The 21530-nt window shown below is 41.3% G+C and overlaps 1 protein-coding gene across 1 annotated transcript in view; it reads left to right on the top strand.

Annotated features, from left to right (window-relative positions):
- Positions 1-19450, top strand: part of ACSS2 (acyl-CoA synthetase short chain family member 2) — a 64638-nt gene extending 45188 nt beyond the window's left edge. Inside the window, exons 12-18 of the mRNA XM_075585355.1 lie at positions 1694-1750; positions 8194-8274; positions 12281-12389; positions 13280-13348; positions 17064-17240; positions 17632-17706; positions 18502-19450. Of these exons, the coding sequence (XP_075441470.1) occupies positions 1694-1750; positions 8194-8274; positions 12281-12389; positions 13280-13348; positions 17064-17240; positions 17632-17706; positions 18502-18629 (696 nt within the window). The 3' untranslated portion in view covers positions 18630-19450. The remainder of the gene's footprint in view (positions 1-1693; positions 1751-8193; positions 8275-12280; positions 12390-13279; positions 13349-17063; positions 17241-17631; positions 17707-18501) is intronic.
- The last annotated feature ends 2080 nt before the right edge of the window (positions 19451-21530 follow it).

Genomic DNA, 21530 nt, shown 5'->3' with positions numbered 1-21530 from the left:
AGCAATCATTTACAAAGTCACTTCCCCTTCCTCTTCTGAAATAGGCTCATACACACCCCTTTTTGAGCCTTGCCCTCTCTCTAGCAGTGCGCCAATTGTATCTAGTGACTGCCTGGTCACATGATCTTCCCCACAGAACTTTGTATCTTTGGTCCTCTTCTGCTGCACTGACAGCCATTTAGTGAACCCCCGAGCCGAATCTTCGCCGATCAATCACAAGAGAGCGGATCGATCTGCAACTTAGCTAATTACTTATCATTGTGTGGATTGTATTGATGCACATATTAAATAGAAAAGAAAAGACCGCAGCTGGGATTGCTGCTTTCATTTGTAATTTCTCTTGTTGCCCCCCCTTATATTTGTTTCCCATTCTCCTCCCCTCTCCTTTTTCTTGTTTTTGTATCCCTTCCCATATAATACAACTAAATAAATAAGAATTGTTTGTAAAGATAAAATAATGTAACATTAAGTCTCTGCGTTAAGTTTAACCCTTAGGCTGCGTTTATAGTGCCGGCGACAGTGACACAACGTTGCGTCAAAACAAATGCATTGCCGCCGTCACGTGCGCTTATAGTAACTGCGACGGCGTGGTCGCGATCGCTGGAAGTCTTCTCAATTTGATTTTTCCAGCGACCGTAGCCTGACGTCGCCGGCACTATAAGCGTAGCCTTAGAGTGCCCTTATGATCGAACAGGTGCGTTTTTTACAATTCCCTTGTGTGCTTTTTAAGGTGCTGCAGGAGTCCGTACCATTTCCAATATAAATAATCGAACGTCTTTACTGTAATATAAAAATAGCTGCTGCTAACACAATGATAACCTGAGTTCTGAGAAGTCTCACTGTCTTATTATATTTCGATCGGTGGGACAGGTCACAAAATACAGAAGAGAAAAGCAAATCCTCAGAGCCGTGTGAAGGCATTTCCTCCAGAGCCTTCCAGGAGCATTGCTGGGTCTATCATTGGTATTTGCTAGAACCACATAAATGTCCTTTCTGGAGCACCTATCCGACTATTTGTTTTCCTCTCAGACCTTGGCTCTCTTAGCTCTAATCAGTACAGTCCTGACAACCACTGTCCTGTTGTTTTAGTCATCAGATCTGCGTTATTTTCCCTATAATTTGATTGCAAAACAGTGAAAATGTGGAATCTGATATTGCGATGTGTAGCTTCATGGGAAGCTACTTGATAAATATAACCTTCTGGCTACAGGTCAAGCTAAAGCCCTGTTAAATATGATCCTTGTATCAGTAGCAAGTACTCCCAGTCATTACAGGGCACAGACTGAGTAAATAGAATACGTTGGAGTGCTTAGAACTTCCAGATTAGCTCTTAACTTTCCACTGGGAGTAATGCATTTTATTTGCCAGATCTTAGTGGTTGGCAAATGACACTGATATGACTGCTTGAGTTTTCTATACTTTGGAAGTGTCATGTCTAAAACATCAGTAGAGACAGAGCTTTGTAACTTTTAGCTTCCACGCAAACTACATGGCAGCTTTCCGTTTTTACAATATACTTTGTCTGTAGAGTGGCGGCTAAAATTACCCTTTGGAATACAATGTTATGAATCATTATGCATAAGTTTGTGATGGTTCAATTTGCTTGCTGTATACAGAACATATGAAATATGTTTTATTGCAGTTTAACATTATTAATGCCTTTAAAATAACTTATGTATTGCTCTGTGTTTAGGGAGGTCATGTTCTAACTCCACTCCCAGCTGCCACTCCCCTGAAACCCGGATCAGCCGTAAGTACTGTAGTGGTATTTAGTGTAATGTTGGAACACTCCTCTAAATGGCATATCTGCACCAGTACATTTCAGCCGGGAGCTGTGCCTGTACTATTGAGATCAGTTGTGGGATCACCTCTTTACCGATTTCCCAATACTTCACTTTTTGTTTTACTTCTTGAGGGGCCGACCAGGCATTAATATTTCCCAGCACCACTGTGATGTTTTCATGGGGATGCTTCAAGCTTTGCCGTTTCTGGTGCACTGTGTTACATTGCTAGAAACGTCATACTGTACATATTTGAATAATGTTCTTCATCTTGCTCAGTTTTATGAGTTGTTTACCTGTAGAGCAAGTTATTAAAACCAAACAATTATGCATTGTGCTGTTGCTGGACCATACTTTGTTTTATTCTACATTCAAGTAAAATGTCTGCTTATCCATATCGCACGTTCACTTCTTATTTTACTCCTGTACATTTTATGGCGCCAACATAAAAATGAAATACCATCATTGTATAAGTAGATAGATTTGGACCTGTGTGTTCTGAAGGAGTCCTATGCAATATGTTGTTGATTATTGTGAATCAAATTTTATATGGCATCTAGAATTCCCCCTCGCATTAATACCCTTCATTGGACTCTAAGGGGCCTATTCACTAAACTTCGATACGTTCAGTGCATTGCCGAGCTGGTTTGCATTTTCTTACCGCACTATAAAAAATATGTGTCAAAACGGTACTCGCTAAGAAAAACCACAAGTTTTTTATAGTTCAGTAAAAAAATGCAACATCGCAATACTTTGTGTTATTTTTGTTTCCAAGATTTATCGCATGACTCGTGTTTGCTTAAACTGCAGCCTGGAAGAGCGGCACGGAGAGAGCTGCATCTCTCTGCACAGCTCTTACAGGCGATCGTGTGGTTTTAATGTTCATTTTAATAACAGAGTATTGTTGCAGGGGGTCTCGTGAGCTGAATTAATTTCAGACTTGGCGACCCCCTGCTTCCTGAGTTACACGCCCCAGTCTGGGGTGCCGGCATCTCCTCTGCGTTTAAATGTCACATGTCGCAAGACATTTAAACAATGCAGGGAGATACCGGCACCCCATACCGGGGCCTGTAAGTCTGGAAGCAGGGGGTCCCCGAGGCTAAAATTAATACGGTTCAGCTCAGGAGACCCCCTGCAACAGTACTCTGTTATTGAAATTATCATTAAAACAGCTTAATTAACTTAGTGGCTAGCCGCTAAGGCAATGAAGGGGTTAAGACACAGTACCTGATTTATTGGGGGTAGAGGGGATGGGTGAATGGGGTACTTGGCCCAGGGTGGGTGGTTAGGTCTACCAGGAAGGTTGCGGGAGGATTTAACCCCTTCATTACCATAGCAGTGGTAGCCGCTATGGCAATGAATGGGGTTAAGCTCTCTCGCTACTCACACGGTAGGCCTAACCACCCACCCTGGATCAAGTATCCCCTTCACTCACCGCCTTTACCCACAATCAACATTAAAATGCAACAACCCTACTAGCCACCCCCTCTACCCCAACAACTTCCCCCCCCCCCAAAAAAAACATAAAGTACAATAATGGACAAAATAATTTTTATCCAGATATGGATAATAATAGCGCATTTGCCCGTTAAAAATAAAACATGGGGGCCTTGGCCAAGACTCTGAACTGAGCAGTCCCATGCCAGTTCAGCTCCACTGAAAAAAGGTGATATCTAGCCCTAAAATTTATAGAAATTAGCCCCTTCCAGATCAATCCAAAAGGAGTTAATCTATAAAGCAAATATTTGCCCTGCAAGCTGCTCCTGAGGTGCTCCTGAGGCAGTCCTGCGACCGGGCCGCTGCTCGCGGGAACCCCCATGGCCCAAGAGGGACCTATGCAGTCACTGCTCCACGAGGAGCTCAAGATGGCCGCCGGACCCGCACGGTTTCACTAACTTGCGGACCGCCAACCGTTCCGGAGCCAGCAGGAAGAATTTGGCAAGGAACTGTCGTGGGGGTCGGACGGGCTCCGGGGCTGGTGCAGGTGAGCGCTGGGAATGGACAAGAGGTGGGGGGCCTGTTAGCCAGGATCGTGGCTGGTGGCGCGAAAGAGGTGACCTAACATCTGCGGAGGCTAAAGAGGGGCACAGTGCTGTGGAGGAAGCAGGAAGCGAGGCGACGGGAAGCCACCTGTCGGGAGTCCCTGCTCTGACACTGTTGAGTGCCTCCGGCTGTCAGCTGGCAGCCACTTTGAGTGCGCTTTAATTGTGGAGGGGCGGCCATCTTGCCTCGGCACTCCACAGCGGAGCCGCTGGGAGACACGAGCTTGTCTCTCTCTCCTCCCTGCATACGGATGGACCGGAGCCTCCGGTAAGCGGCCTGGACCCGGTGGAGACCTCCCCTGTTGATGTAAACGCTCAACCGCCTGCTAAAAGAGGAGACCCAAGACCCCCCCACCCCCTCCATCAAAAAAAGAGGGAGTAAAAAAAAGGCAAATAAATCTATAAACACAAAGATTGCAATACTTCGATCTCCTATAGGGGAATATGTATTGTGCACTTTGTATAATATGTTCACTTGTTATTATAGATATGATTACAATTGTATTGTTTTGAATTTTAGTCCTATGTGGACATATACTATATATGTCAATATATGTTCAGCCTCTGGTGATTTGACTGCCTTGTGGAGATATCTGTTATCTCATGGACTATCAGTCCACTCACTATATCCCACAGAGAGTGCTATATATAGGATCTTTTCAGGCTCCTTTTTGGGAACTACCTTGTTTAACGATATCCTAGTTTTTCCTATTGCACCCTGTTTTATATGAATATATCACCTAAGTATTAGCCTGAGCGGCTGGGCCACCACAATTGTTTATTGAAACCTAAAAAAAAACACATAACACATAACACAAAATACAATGCAATAAAAAAAAAACATTTGCCAAAAAATGCATTGCTTGTCACTGTGCTGATCTATACCCAGAAAGGGACATATATAAACACATTGGCAGTCAATGGCCAACCTAAAAAATTACGCAATTTAAATAAAATACAATCAATGTGTTTCTTACCTTTGCTGTATTCACCCTCGTCCTACTCCGGCACCATCTCTTGACCCACAGCGCAATGCTCCTCAACAGCCGATGCGTAGAAGTCCACAATCCTCTGTTGATTGAAGAGACGTCTCCAGTAAGTTCTTTCCTCCTTTCTTTATTTTTTCTTTTCTTCTGTCTTCTCTGCTGTATAATCCAAAAGAGGCCGGAGATGTTGCCCCGTCGTCTTCTTGGGCTCAAATGAGACGGGACTTCTATGCATCGGCTGTTGAGGAGCATTGTGCTGTGGGTCAAGAGATGGTGCCGGAGTAGGACGGGGGTGAATACAGCAAAGGTAAGAAACACATTGATTGTATTTTATTTATTTGTGTATTTATTTTTTTAGGATGCCCATTGACTGCCAATGTGTTTATCTGTGCCTCTTACTGGGTATAGATAAGCTCAGTGACAAGCAATGCATTTTTCGTCAAATTTGTTTTTTTTATTTCATTGTAATGTATTGTATTTTGTATTATGTGGGTTTTTTTTAGATTGCCCTTTCATTGTCATTGTTGTAATCCATGTCCATATAATGGGTATGGTTTATCACAGTCACAATCAATGGCTTTATTGAGCTTGCCCATTCATTGCCATTGTGGCAATCCAGGCCCATATTGGGGGCATGGTTTAACTCTGTGATAATCAATGGGTAGAGGGGGTGGGGGTAGTTTACCCGGGGAGGGGGGTTATGCCTCCCGTGTGTGTAGCGGGGGAGGGGGGTTATCTCCTTAATTACTATAGCAGTTACCAACCTCTAAGTTGATGAAGGGGTTAGTGGCCAGTAGTTTTTTTTTTTTTATTATTATTTTTTTATTGTAATGTTGTTGCCCGATGAGGACAGGGAGGAAGATGAGGACGGTCTTTAACCTGGCAGGGGTAAGTCCAACTTTTATTTACTTTATGCTGGGTGGTTAATTTTTTATTTTTAATGGGCAAATGCGCTTTTATCTATTTCTGGATTATAGGAATTCTGCCCATTACAGTGTGGGTTTGGGGAGGGGGTGGGAAGGGGGGCGGGAGGGGGATCTTTGGTTAATAGCACTTTTACCCATTCTGGTGTAGTGTTGTTGGTACAGGGGGTGGGTGAAGGAGGTAGTTGCCTCAGGGTGGGTGTTTAGGCCTTGCGGTAGGGTAGCGCGTGGGGTTAACCCCTTCATTACCTTAGCAGTTGTAACTGCTAAGGTAATGATGGGATTAACTTCTACTGCCACCCTCCCGCAGGCCTAAACACCCACCCTGGGGAATTACAATCTTCACCCACCCCCTGTACCAACAACAAAGCAGTGTCTGCTATTTAACCCCTTCATTACCTTCGCGGTTAGCTGCTAAGATAATGAAACTGGCTGCAATTTTATTTTTACTACATAGGATTGAATCCGTGGATCTCTGGAGCTGAAATAAATATGCGGGTCTGCACAGGAGCCCCCCGAGAACCGAGAACCCCGGTATCAATCCTATGCAGTAAAAATAAAAAAAACTCCTTGACATGCAAATTGCAATTCTGATCTCGCCACCTTTTTGGGTTTTGAGAAAAGAATGCGAGTGTTTATAGTACGATATGCATTATATCGGATTTTTTAGTGAATAGCAGTTGCTGGCAAAAAAATATGAGTTTGGGCATTTTTTCAGCCACCACACTACTTGTTATAGCCAGAGTGTTATAGCTCGGTAAAAATACTTTTAGTGCGATATTGCCATATTATCGAAGCTTTGTGAATAGCTACACATGCAATATCGCTCTAAAAGGGCACTTATAGTGCATTAATGCACTTATCGACGTTTAGTGAATATGTCCCTAAGACTCATTCCTGTCTGAATTCACCATGTGTAACCTTGATTTGCAATGAGGCTCTGCTTACACTTCCCTTATAGCATCTCTGGCATTTCTGTGACTTCACCTCCTTTCTTTCTCCTTGCATCCATCCTCATGTTTCTGTAGATTTAAGGAAGCTAGCTTAGGCTTGTTATATAGTTAAGCGCTGGTGCGTGTGCGTGCGGGCGCCCGGCGTTGCACATGGCGTGCGCGTTTAGTTGTTAGGGTGCAAGCAGTGACGCGCACGGTTAGGGGACGTGACTCTGACATCACAGCCCTAAGGCCACTCTGTGATTGGTTTGCGGCGTGGCAGCAGCGCGAAAATACTATTTTATTGTAATTTCCCTGGTCTGCAGCACCATCTCTCACGGCCGTGCGCGCGTGTGACCCTAGTATAGGAACGTCTGGCTAACACAGCCAATTCTAATTGACGCACAATAGCGCATGCGCAAGCACTATATTACACGCCTTTGATGTAAGATTGACTGAACATTTTTGTTTAGTTTTATTTACAATCGGGTGAAACAGAGGTCAAAAAGCAATCCCAAGAACAAACCTGTCTGACGAACAATGTTGTGAATGTATACTGTTCTGTCTTTTTTTCTTTGCTCTAGTAGCAAAATAATTATTTATCTGTACTATTCTATGTAGGGTTAATATGGTAGTAATCTCTATAAAAGTCTGACTTTTAAAAGCACGCTAGTTCCCTGCCATGAAAAACATAGTTAATTGCTGGATGCACATATTTAGCACAGGGTTTTTACCTAGATTATCCTACTGTACACATAATGTTGGCATATTAAGCTTCATCTCTGGCAGATCACTTTTTTTATTATGGCTGCATATGGCAATTATTTGTAAGTAGCTAAAGTACCCAACTCCGCATGGGCTGCAGTAATCCCCATAATTGTATCCCCTCACTCACAATTTTACACCCTCACTCGCAATGTTACCCTCCCCATCTCACACACAATTTTACCCCCTCCCTTCTCTTGCTGCAGCTTTTGCTAGTCGATAGAAGCCATTGTCCTGAGTAATAAAGGGTGTAAAATAGAACCCCTAGGTTCCCCTTTATATGCATGCAACGTTCCAGAGTTCTAGGTTTCAGGGCCTTGAAGCTGTGGCCCTGACAGTCAGTCAGACACACCGGCTCTTTAATTATTATAGATATGCGTTGGTCACAGTTTCCAGTTCCCTATTGTTCTGCACGAAGAGACACATTGGTGCCTTATAAATAAATTCTATTATAATGTCAGATTGATTCATTGTAGCGATCACCTCTTAGAAAGAACCAGTTGTCTTTACATTACGATTTGAATGGACCATAACATAATATAAATATGTAGTAATCAAGTATTCACTTTTTGACTTTTTATGTCTCTATACTATGACTTTATTGAAAATCACGCAGCTTTACTAATGCACGCAATATGGTGTCACGATAGCCAGTGTGGTCACTCATCATGCTAACGGTCCTGCTTGCAGGCTTTATGTCCTGTGATTTCCAGTGTTCACCTATGCACCTTTTTGATAGTAAGTGAAATGTTTCCATTTTACAGACATTTCCATTTTTTGGAGTCGTCCCAGCTGTTCTGAATGAGCAAGGAGTGGAGCTGGAGGGGGAAGCTGAGGGGTACTTGGTAAGAAGTGAAGCTGCTCTCTTTTCTGCACTCTCCTACACATAGATACAGTATACTGTATGCGACTTATTATTTCAGTTAGAACCACTGTAAACGTTGAACTCCTCATTAAAGAAGCATTCAACTTCAGACTTCTCTTGTTAAGTGGTATGGCATAAATGTTAGCCAAAGTGTATGGCTGTATTGTTGGTCTTATGTGAAACAAATAAGCAATCCCAAGGAAAGTATATATGTAATTGCTTATTCAATCAGGCTCTATATGGTTTTTTTATGAAAACAAAGAGACTTATATATTTTTTATAAGGAGTTAGTGCTGATATATTTTTTCTTTGTGGTGATATATTGAATCATTATGTCATTACCTATCCTTGGATGAGATAATGTTGTATCAGTATTACTCCAATCAAATGTAGAAGGACATGTATCAAATTATCTGAGTTTTGACTGATGCTTGAGGGAGTCTAGCAAACACTTAACCCTTTCAGTGCCTGATGGCCATGCCAACTCCATGACCATGGACCCTCTGACATTAGTGATTCTTTCCTGTTCAATCACGTAGTCGCTTTCAGTGACTGGAAGGGGAGGGCTCCCCCCATCAGTTTAGTTTGGGATGGTCCCCCCCCCACTTCAGTTTAGTTTGCGGTCGGATCACAAATGCCTCCTATGGGAGAGGGAGCGGCTCAGTAAGTAAAAGACACTGACTGACACTGAGAGTTTGAAGCAGGGGAACCTGGTTCAATTCCCGGTGTCGGCTCCTTGTGACCTTGGGCAAGTCACTTTATCTCCCTGTGCCTCAGGCACCAAAAAACATAGATTGTAAGCTCCACAGGGCAGGGACCTGTGCCTGCAAAATGTCTCTGTGAAGCGCTACGTATAACTAGCAGCACTATACAAAAACATGCTATTATTATTATTATTATTATTATTATGATGGAGAGTGTAAGAGGTGGGTCTTTTAGATGGCTGTATGAAAGAGCCGGGATGTATACAAGGAGTAATTGTAACACGTTTAACTGTTTTGCTCAGCTGTCCATTTACTAAGCTGTAATTATTACCCCCTATTTTAGTAAATACTAGACAGTCTGTTAGCTAAACTAAACAGTCAGCCACTTTCTTAGCAAGTCAGAGGTAAGGTGTTTATTAGGAGGGTTAATGATTTAGCATCTTTCTGGATAGACTTCTGTGGGTCGGATCCACTGAATGTGTGTGTATGAGTCCTATTTATGTTAAGTACAGAGTGACTTGTATACCTCCCCAAACACTCCTTTAAACAAGATGTGGAGAGATACCTGAGATATATGGTAATTGAGATATACAAAGTATATTCCCGTCCTCTCCTCCAAACCCCACATTTTAGGTTCTGGATGGGAGTAACGCCGCTTTAGGTATGATTTTAGTAACCTCTCGTTAAATCCCTGCTTTACCTTTAACAGACCGTTGTAGATACTGTATGCAAAAGAGGCATTTCCCCTAACAACACACGTCATTAGCACCAAGGACTGTTATAGTTAACGCAATACCCTTTCTGGCCGAGAACAGTACTACAATGGGATGATGTGTTTGCAGGGAAAATGTAGAAGATAAATGGGCAGTCTTTAAAACATTGTTAGAAAAGCACACTTATCAGTGTATATCCTTGGGTAATAAGTATAAAAGAAATAAGTCAAAACCAATGTGGCTAAATAAACAGGTAGGGGAGGAAATGGATAAGAAGAGGAAGGCGTTTAGATTCTTTAAGTCAGAAGGGACGGAGACATCGTATCAGAATTATAAGGAATGTAACAAAAATTGCAAAAGGGCAATCAAATTAGCAAAAATGGATAATGAAAAAGGATTGCAATAGAAAGAAAGATCAACCCTAAAATGTTCTTTAAGTACCTTAATAACAAAAAAATTAGAAAATAAAATATAGGACCCTTTCAGTATGAGATGGGTAGGCAGAGTATTGGAGGTAAAGGAAAAGCAGAGGTATTAAACAAATTCTTTGACTCTGTGTTTACCAGGGAAGAATCAAGTTCAATAGTAGTGCCGCAGGAGGAAGCCACAACCTCCATATTAATGAACAATTGGTTAACTGAGAAAGACGTTCATAAGCGACTTCAACAAATTAAAGTAAATAAGGCACCTGGCCTTCATGGCATAGATCCAAGAGTTCTCAAGGAGTTAAGCTCAGTAATAGCCAAACCATTATATTTAATATTCAAGGACTCCATTTCCACATGCTCAGTACCACAAGATTGGCGTAAAGCAGCTGTGGTGTCTATATTTTAAAAGGGAGCTAGATCACAACCGGGGAATTACAGACCTGCAAGCCTGACTTCGATAGTGGGGAAACTACTTGAAGGGTTAATACGGGATAATATTCAGGAATATTCAGGAATACCTAATGGAAATCAAAATTATTAGTAATAGTCAGCATGGATTTATGAAGGATAGATCATGCCAAACTAACTTTATTTGTTTCTTTGAGGAGGTAAGTAGGAATTTAGACCAGGGTAATGCAGTTGATGTGGTCTACTTAGATTTTGCAAAGGCATTTGATACAGTTTCACACAAGAGGTTGGTGTACAAAATAAAGAAAATTGGACTCCGTAATAATATATGCACCTGGATTGAAAACTGGTTAAAGGACAGACAACAGAGGGTTGTCATAAACTTTTTCAGGTTGGGCTAAAGTCGTGAGTGGAGTAGCTCAGGGATCGGTACTGGGACCCCTGCTTTTTAACTTGTTTATTAATGACCTTGAGGTTGGCATCGAGAGCAAAGTCTCCATCTTTGCTGATGATACTAAATTGTATAAGGTAATAGAATCGGAGCAGGATGTAATTTCTCTTCAGAAGGACTTGGAGAGACTAGAAACGTGGGCAGGTAAATGGCAAATGAGGTTTAATACCGATAAATGTAAGGTTATGCATTTGGGATGCAAGAATAAAAAGGCGAATTACAAATTAAATGGCGATAAATTGGGGGAATCCTTGATGGAGAAGGATTTAAGCGTGCTTGTAGACAGCAGGCTTAGCAATAGTGCCCAAAGTCCATGCAGTAGCTGCAAAGGCAAACAAGATCTTATCTTGCATCAATTGGGCAATAGATGGAAGGGAAGTAAACATAATTATGCCCCTTTACAAAGCATTATTAAGACCACACCTTGAATATGGAGTACAATTTTGGGCACCAATCCTAAGAAAAGACATTATGGAACTAGAGAGAGTGCAGAGAAGAGCCATCAAATTAATAAAGGGGATGGACAATCTAATTTATGAGGAGAGACTAGCTAAATTAGATTTATTTACATTAGAAAAGAGGCGTCTAAGAGGGGATATGATAACTATATAAAAATATATATTCGGGGACAATACAAGGAGCTTTCAAAAGAACTATTCATCCCAAGGGCAGTACAAAGGACTCAGGGGCATTCCTTAAGGTTGGAGGAAAGGAGATTTCACCAGGAAAGGGTTCTTTACAGTAAGGGAAGTTAAAATGTGGAATTCATTACCCATGGAGACTGTGATGGCAGATACAATAGATTTGTTCAAAAAAAGGTTGGACATCTTTTTAAATAGGAAAGGTATACAGGGAAATACCAAATAAGTATACATGGGAAGGATGTTGATCCAGGGATTAATCCGATTGCCAATTCTTGGATTCAGGAAGGAATTTATTTTTCCCCTTATGAGATATCATGGGATGATGTGACTCTGGGGTTTTGTTTGCCTTCCTCTGGATCAATAAGTATAGATATATGATAAAATATCTGTTGTCTAAATTTAGCATAGGTTGAACTTGATGGACGTATGTCTTTTTTCAACCTCATCTACTATGTAATAGCATTTACAGCTGCATTACTGAACGTTGAAGATAGACGTTAACATCTAACACGGCGTTAACAGGTTAACACCTCGCTATGTTAGTAACGGGCCTCTGTGGCTCTGAGTACTTAATGTTTGCTATTCAAACTTCGTGGTTTGCTAATTAACCAGAGATAAATCTGATATTTCTATTGCAGGTCTTCAAGCAGCCATGGCCATCAATAATGAGAACGCTATATGGTAACCACGACCGCTATGAAAATACCTACTTCAATAAATTCCCGGGATTCTATGTTGCAGGAGATGGTAAGATGCTTCTGGCAGCAACGGGGTCAGCTTCAGGTCTTGGTTTAGAAAATGAAAATCAATATGAATGTGATAATTAAATGTAATCTCATTTGGCCATGAATTGTGATGCTTTCTTTAAAAAAAAAATGTTTGAAACTCCAGTGCACGAGACCTCTTCATTGGCAAGAAGATATTGGCAAGAAGATAGGGGTTGCAAGCTTGAATCACTGGAGAACGCTGATTGTTATAATACAATGGAGGAAAACTGGCCAGGGTCCATAGCAAGGTGCCTGTGACCTTGAACATGTCACTCTATTCCAATGTGCTATAAATTGTATGTTCCTTAGAGTAACAGTTCATTAAACCAGTCATTCTCAGTCAGGGTTTTGGGACACCATTGGATGTCATGACATTGGTCAAGTGTGTCCCAAGTATTTACTGAAAATAAATAAAAGGATGACAAGAAATGCAATACTTAAGTTAAAACATGAGCACAAAATGAGAATTAGATGGGATTTTTAAGTAAACAGAAACAAAAATGTAAAAACACGAATTAAAAAAGTCCTAAACTAAAGCCAAGAAGTATGACTTAATTAGCAACAGTGTCACATGTTTTTGAAACCTTAATTAAGGGTGCACCATACAAAAAAGTGTAGTAACCAGTGTTGTAAAATGTAGTGCGTTGTACCCATTCAGCATTCTAGGAAACATATTATTATCATTAGGACAGATAATATCTACAGCTAAGTATAGAGGCACTGGTGCTACATGAAAACTTCTACGTTAAAACCAAACATTAAACAATGAAGTTGTGGTCAATTGTTGTTAACTCTAGTTCAAATATGTCTCATTATATATGAGACACATACTGCTGTGTTTTTACTCACTCATTGTTCTCTGGTCACTAGGCTGCAGAAGAGATAAAGACGGCTACATCTGGATTACCGGAAGGATTGATGACATGCTGAATGTTTCAGGTATTTTACATGATTGAAAAACACAAATATATCGACACCCTTAATTACCTTTCACCAGTATCACCCTAGCTTTTCTCTTCCGTCATAGACATTACAATTCCATTGAACACACAAAGGGTCCACAGTATAAAAAAATTATGAATTTTTGTATTTCTGATTCATTTTTTTGCAGCTAGTTTCAGGGTTCGGTTTTGGCAACACTTATTACAAGACTTTAGCTGTGGAAAATAGGTAGATATAGGGGAATATGTATCAAGATGACACAACTTGCAACACTATAAGCTGCCAATAGATTAAACTTGTTGTTTGATTTTCTGCCATCTGATACAAATCTCTTGAACACAGAGGTTTATACAAGCCGAGACCTAGCTCATTTAAAGCTGCAGTTCAGTCTTTTTTTTAAAAAATTTTTTACTTCAATAGTTTCATGTGTGCAATCTCTAATTACCTAAAGAACTGTATAGCTGTATAGCTGCAGGTCAATTCGTTCTCCATGTATTGATTGGCAAAATTTGGTGACATCATTAGTGAAGGGATCTGTTTTTCTTCTGCTTCTGTCAGTCAGTGGAAGCTCATGAATATTCATGAGCACTCCTGCACTGACATGTGCTAGAGGGAGGGCAGGGCTGACAAAGGGGTGTGCCAGGGCTTGTGACAGGACATGAAGGGGCAGTGCCTTAGCAAATGGCTGTTAAAATAGAATACAAGAAAATTGGTCTTTCAAAGTTGTTTTTTTAAAAACAGAAAATGCTAAAAGTATTTTTTCTTACTACAGAACTGATTTATTAAAAAAAACACACATGCAGGATATTGACTAAACTGCAGCTTTAAGTGAATGTCACCTTAAACGTTGATGCATCTCATTATAATATTACACCAAGCAACTCCTGCCATAATAGCTCCAAAAACCCTGTAACCCAAACTTCTCAGTGACACAAGAGGAGACACTGTCACAAAGTACCTTTTACACATTGATATTACATGTGTGATCAACATAGGGCCCATTGCATCATTTGATACACATCATTTTTTTTTTATTTTTTTTTTTGTAACTTCAATTTTTATTGAATTTGTTTTCATTCCAAACATATCATTGCATATACAGAAATGTCATACATTGAAAATATTCTACTGCCTATCCTTTAACAGGCCATCCAGAAATATCGTAACTGTGAATTGAACCAATTCTACCTTACAGCATCAATGAGATAGGCTCATGAACAACTTAGAAACCAAATGCAAAAGGGGATAGGAGGGTGGAGGGATGGGTGTGGGACCACGCCTCTGCCGCCCCTCCCCAATGCCCTCGGGAGTCCTTTTCATCTCCTATGTGGAGGACAAATGCCCTTGCATCTTATCCGGGATTTCTCCAACCCCCGATGGTCTGACTAGCCCTGTCTGTAGGCAGCCAGCAGCCTACTCTCCACCGCTCAAACGAGAACGCATTTATCACTATCATTGCCAGATTGTGGCTCTCTCCACTCCTGGGATGTCTGTCTGGGCCAACCACGGCGTCTAGACTTTTAGAAATTTGTCGCCAGTGTCGTTAACCAGACTCGTTAACTTTTCCATCTGGCAAATATACCACATTCTATTCCTAATTTGGGGGATTGTTGGGATATCTGCTTGTTTCCACCGTGCCGCGATCTCGTAGCCGTTGCTAAATGCGCAATCAATTTATTGCCTGTTTTGGAAAGGCCCGGCCAGGAGGAACAGTAGGAACAGCCACGGGTGCGGTGCGGAGGACTAGTGAGGTCGAAAATCCTCTGTAGCCAATGTCTAATTTGTCTCCACAGTGGGACTATCCGGGGGCAAGACCACAGCGTGTGTAATGCTGATGCTCCACCCTGTCTCGGGCCCAGCGGGGAGCATCCTGGCACAAACCTTGCTAATTTCTGTGGAGGAAGATACCACCTCATTAGGACTTTGTATGCGTTCTCCTTTAATGTAGTGCAGATCGAGCTCTTAGCTGCCGCAGTCACACTGGCTAACCAGTCTTCCTCGCTCACCTCTTCTCCCAGGTCTGATTCCCATTTAGACATACAATATAGGGTAGTTTATGATGCCCTGTAGGGCCTGAATACACATCTTAGTGATCAAGATCTTATAGACTGAAACAACTGCTTATTACCATATATGTTTTGTCAATTGGATGTAGCATTGGGCACCCCTATCTTTTGTTGTATACATTAGCCACGCTCAGTAGCACTCATTTTGGCATAAATATATATTCATGATGTGGTGGGCGTAGGAGTTTGAGCTAGCTGGGAATGTGTGTGTGTGTTAATCAATTTCTGACTGGTAACAGTTAAATGAAGGTAGGTGGCACCTCCCCCCAGAGCTCACCCCTCCCCACCTTTTTAACTAGGGAGGTTCTGGCATTTTACTGAATGGACAAGACTCGCTGTAGTTGCTTCCCCTCATACAGAGGTAAAAGGAAGGGTTCACAGTTTTAGTGTTAGGACCTGCATTAATTTGGTTATACCTTGACGTTTGGTATGCAGGCTTACGACGCTTTGGCCAAAGGGTTTAACTAAATAACCAAGTAATTCCTATTATTATTGAAGTATTTAAACTTTATACTTATTACCATATATGTTTTGGCAATTTGATGTAGCATTGGGCACCCCTGTCTTTTGTTGTATGAAACAAGTGCTGTGTCTGAGGCAACAATTTGACTGCATCCTGCAGGAAGTCACCTGAAGATCAAAATTTAAACCAACAGGAGCATCTGCTGCTGGATGCAGCATCTTGGGCCTAGATTTTACATAGTTACATAGTAGATGAGGTGTAAAAAAGACCTCCATCAAGTTAACCTATGGCAAATTTAGATGACAGATACTCTGTGCCTATGTTGTGCTATTTTTGCATCTCCAGCACTTCTGCAAATATAGCGATATCTTAGAATATGTTATTGTTTGGGATTGGCTTGTGAAAAAATGTATGGATTTTATTTTAGTTAGTGCATAACATAGTATAAGTGGCATTATTACACCATTCAGGGTCCATGCCTGAGGAAAGGAGAGCAGTAGATGTCTAGATTAGGTCTAACCCTTATTTTGATTTTGGTAAAAATGTCTCCATAAAAAAAAAAAAAGATTCTGCAATAAAAGTGCGTTAAATCCAGCTACACTGTGACTAAGTCTTTAAAAAAAAAAATGAATCATTCACAATATATTTGAGTGCCGATCCAAACCATTGTTGTTATTGTCTGTAAGCATATTGATGGAGGCAGTGGATCTGAGCACCAATGCATAATAAATAAGATATTCTTTTAAGAAAAGGCTAATAGTGAGCGCAAGTTGTTAATGGGTTTTTTTTGTACTAGCAATAAAATAATACATATGTTTTATGTCTGAGGTTACTCTTTCACATCAAGGTCTTAGAACTAGGGTTATTGTATGCATATATTCCCATACATGGTATCGTGACGTTTAGGCTGCGTTTGAGGTATCTTGGTTTCCTTTGTCACTATTTCCTATTGTAATTGTCCACCACACATTGGATTGGCTGTTTTATAAATCTTATTGTAGTGAAAAAAAAATAAAAAATTCAGACATTGAAATGAAAAAGAAAATCAGATTTTGAAAGGTTCAGGAGCAAATATGCTGAATTTTTGCCCCGCTCCATCTACCGCTTCCATTGGTTCTCTTTAGTCCTTGGTGGTACTGCAGCAGTAAATCACGTTTAAGGTAAACATATACTCTTCTTCAAGGTCACCTACTGAGTACAGCAGAGGTCGAGTCAGCCCTGACAGAACACCCGGCAGTGGCTGAGGCTGCAGTGGTGAGCCGTCCACACCAGGTGAAAGGAGAGTGCATCTACTGTTTTGTCATTTTGAAAGATGGGAAGAAATTCACAGAGCTGATAACGCAGGAGCTAAAAAAACAAGGTAAGTTGTAAATTGTCCTGTGCTGATTTTCTTGCAAACTTCAAAATATTATTATAATATAAAATATGCATTGTATAAAATATTATTATAGAAAGTTTCAGAGAAATGTGCAGGTATAACAAGTCATTATACACAGTTTGAAAATCATCCACACCAAATGTTTCTAAATCTGTTGCCCTACGTGAAAATGATGTATTTAATGTAAAATAATACGGTTAGGATAGATTGATATATTTGAATGTGTATCAGAAGCCCGATTCTGTTTCATTGGGTTAGATCAAAGTGATACCTCTTAAATTGTTTGACTATAGTACATAAACGCACATTACAGGCAAAGTCTTTTTTCTTGTTTCGTGGAATGAAATTGTTTTTTCTTAATTTTGTGTTGTAGTTCGTGAAAAAATAGGACCAATAGCTACACCAGATTTCATCCAGAACGCTCCTGGGTTACCAAAAACCCGTTCAGGTAAGAAACATGTATCATTTTGATGTCTCTGCCGGAGCCCTTTTGATATTATGTTATTATTTTTTTTATTATGATATATTATGTAAAAATAGATTGAGGACATATTGTATAAATTGCTTGTTTTCTGTTCATGGAGCATAAAAAGGCACACAAATATTTGGTCATAACAGAACAGGGATGCTGTATTTTCCTTGTAAAATCATTAATAACAAAACCTGCATCAAATTCTATAGTTTGTATAATACTACAAAAAAATACAAATTAACAAAAAAAGTTATTAAAAAATGCAAACATCTGCTGGATAAAATCACATTCCTACTGCACCCCAAGGAAGAATATGAATATATAATCGGTTACTCTGCCTCAATTAGTAATGATTTGTGGGCCATGTGTAGGTGTATATTTGGCAGGGTCCTTTAGCCCTCACTATGAAGAAAATGTAAATCGTGGCACTTTGGACAACGGGATCCGAGTTTCGCCTCTGCATATTTATAATGCTGGTTCTAGGAAGGATCAAAATGGGAGACATAATGAAGGAAAGACTTGAGGAAATAAATTGGGGGTCTACTGAACTAGTTGGGGGCCTAAGAAATTGCTTCGCTCTCTTCTGTCCCAGCACTACCTTTGGCATGAATAATGGTGCACGGTTTGCCAGTGGAAGGAACGAGCTTAATGAACATGCCTTTTTTGTATTCTATTACCTGGTGCGCTGCTGTTCCTCACATTTTCTTGACTAAAATAACTCGTGCTTAGCCGCAGTATAATATTGGCTCTGGACTTTTTATTTCTTGCTAGGTAAAATAATGCGACGAGTCCTCCGGCAGATTGCTCGAAACGAGAAGGATTTGGGAGACGTATCGACTCTTGCAGACCCAAACATTGTTGAGGTCCTGTTCAGCCAACGATGTGAGGCAGCGGCCTGAAGGGCTATGGGTGTCTTCTGCTACAGAAATGCAGGGACTTGCATTGGACAATCCGTTTACCTACGCGTTATATGGATATTCAGCAAATTCATATTTAGATCTGGGAAAATCCAACCGCGGGGTGAAATGGACACAACATTTGGTGGAATCTGCCATGAATTCACACGGTCCATAAAATCCACCAATGTTTTGGAAATCCACTACCGAAAAAAACTATGTATGGGTTGGATGGTATTATATCTAGATTAATCAAGGGAATTAATTTGCCTACATCTGTCCCGTTATATCTGTGTTCATACAAAGAGCCTCTCCCTATGATCATGTATACTGATTGTATAAGAACTGTATTGGAGCCTTTTCATTTAATTGTTAATGAGTAGTTTTATATTGTTCTATGTGAATTTAGAGACGTGTCTCTTTTTATAGCCATCATTTGATTTTTAAACTGTTTTTAACTTGTGTTAAAGGGTTGTTATGGTAGAATCCCAGGTATGTGATTTAAGACCATGTAAATTCTGACAGAAGCGCGTGTCTAAATTTGCATTGTTGCCCTCTTCAGCTCAGCAATGATTCCCCAACTGTACAACAAAGGTTTCTAATGTAGAGATGAAGATATTAATATAATGAATGTAAATGTAAAACATAGTAGTGTTAAAGGTGATTTTGTAAAATGTTTGAGTCTCTGTTCGAAATGCTGCTGTGCAACCGTGTCCCGTCCTTCCTTCTGTGCAACCGTGTCCCGTCCTTCCTTCTGTGCAACCGTGTCCCGTCCTTCCTTCTGTGCAACCGTGTCCCATCCTTCTGTGCAACCGTGTCCCGTCCTTCCTTCTGTGCAACCGTGTCCCGTCCTTCCTTCTGTGCAACCGTGTCCCGTCCTTCCTTCTGTGCAACCGTGTCCCGTCCTTCCTTCTGTGCAACCGTGTCCCGTCCTTCCTTCTGTGCAACCGTGTCCCGTCCTTCCTTCTGTGCAACCGTGTCCCGTCCTTCCTTCTGTGCAACCGTGTCCCGTCCTTCCTTCTGTGCAACCGTGTCCCGTCCTTCTGTGCAACCGTGTCCCGTCCTTCCTTCTGTGCAACCGTGTCCCGTCCTTCCTTCTGTGCAACCGTGTCCCGTCCTTCCTTCTGTGCAACCGTGTCCCGTCCTTCCTTCTGTGCAACCGTGTCCCATCCTTCTGTGCAACCGTGTCCCGTCCTTCCTTCTGTGCAACCGTGTCCCGTCCTTCCTTCTGTGCAACCGTGTCCCGTCCTTCCTTCTGTGCAACCGTGTCCCGTCCTTCCTTCTGTGCAACCGTGTCCCGTCCTTCCTTCTGTGCAACCGTGTCCCGTCCTTCCTTCTGTGCAACCGTGTCCCGTCCTTCCTTCTGTGCAACCGTGTCCCGTCCTTCCTTCTGTGCAACCGTGTCCCGTCCTTCCTTCTGTGCAACCGTGTCCCGTCCTTCCTTCTGTGCAACCGTGTCCCGTCCTTCCTTCTGTGCAACCGTGTCCCGTCCTTCCTTCTGTGCAACCGTGTCCCGTCCTTCCTTCTGTGCAACCGTGTCCCGTCCTTCCTTCTGTGCAACCGTGTCCCGTCCTTCCTTCTGTGCAACCGTGTCCCGTCCTTCCTTCTGTGCAACCGTGTCCCGTCCTTCCTTCTGTGCAACCGTGTCCCGTCCTTCCTTCTGTGCAACCGTGTCCCATCCTTCTGTGCAACCGTGTCCCGTCCTTCCTTCTGTGCAACCGTGTCCCATCCTTCTGTGCAACCGTGTCCCGTCCTTCCTTCTGTGTAACCGTGTCCCGTCCTTCCTTCTGTGCAACCGTGTCCCGTCCTTCCTTCTGTGCAACCGTGTCCCGTCCTTCCTTCTGTGCAACCGTGTCCTGTCCTTCTGAGCGTCGGCACCATATTACATGACCTAAGAGCAGTGAAATGATGTCAGGAGCAGAGCACCGGAGCTTGGGTGAACATTCCATTATCATGGAGGAGACACTTTGAAGGGTAACAATAGACTCTGGTAAAGTAAGCCAATGCCACTGGGTGAGTAAGGAAAGGCACTGTCTCTGATGAACAATGATAATGCCTTTGAGCCAGTGGAGCCGAGTTGAAATCCCAGCATCCGCTTTTCTGAACTTGAGCAAGTCGCTTGATCTCCGTGCCTCAAATCTACACTGTAAGCTGGCAGGGACAGTGTCAGTAGCATTTACTGTACAGCGCTACAGACCACACACTACTTTGAAGTTGTGAATAGCTTTGTTGAGTCCCATTGAGAGAAAATATAAAAAGTTTATTATTAATAAACCAAATAAATAATTTTTCATGAAATACTTTCCATATAGTATGCTTGGTTTATGTAGTATAAACATAGGACGTTGAACACCACTTTGAATTTTTTTTTGTATAATCAAGAATGATAACAGGAAAAAGCTAGCAATTGTCATTTAAATACCAAAGTTGTGTGTGTTGGAATTTTGTTTGATAATATTGGCAATATTTTATTTTATATTGGCTCGATGTTTTCTCAATATATTACTGCCTTAATAGAATCGCAGAAAATTCATAATAATTGAATATATATTAATGATTTTCATACAGGACATAGGTGTAATTAATCAATGTTTAATATCCGCTGTTTTGGCAATTACTGTATGACTGACATTATTATTGCACTTTTAAAGCACAAAAATGGAAACCTTGACATTGATGACATCTTGCGACAAAATCATACAGTAGATAAATCAGCATAGAAAGCAGATAAGGACAATTTGGTCCACCTCGTCTGCTCATTTGCCCAATTTCCAACAAAATCATGGCCACGTGCCTATGACTGACTGTTAAAAGGCTCCTTAATGGATATGTTCATTAACTACTAAAAAGTACTTTCTCTCACATATCCCCTCCGTCTACCAACATCCAGCCCTAAAACAATGA

Source organism: Ascaphus truei, chromosome 2, assembly GCF_040206685.1.
Source record: "Ascaphus truei isolate aAscTru1 chromosome 2, aAscTru1.hap1, whole genome shotgun sequence".
NCBI lineage: Eukaryota > Metazoa > Chordata > Amphibia > Anura > Ascaphidae > Ascaphus > Ascaphus truei.
This window is presented reverse-complemented; position numbering and strand designations above follow the sequence as displayed.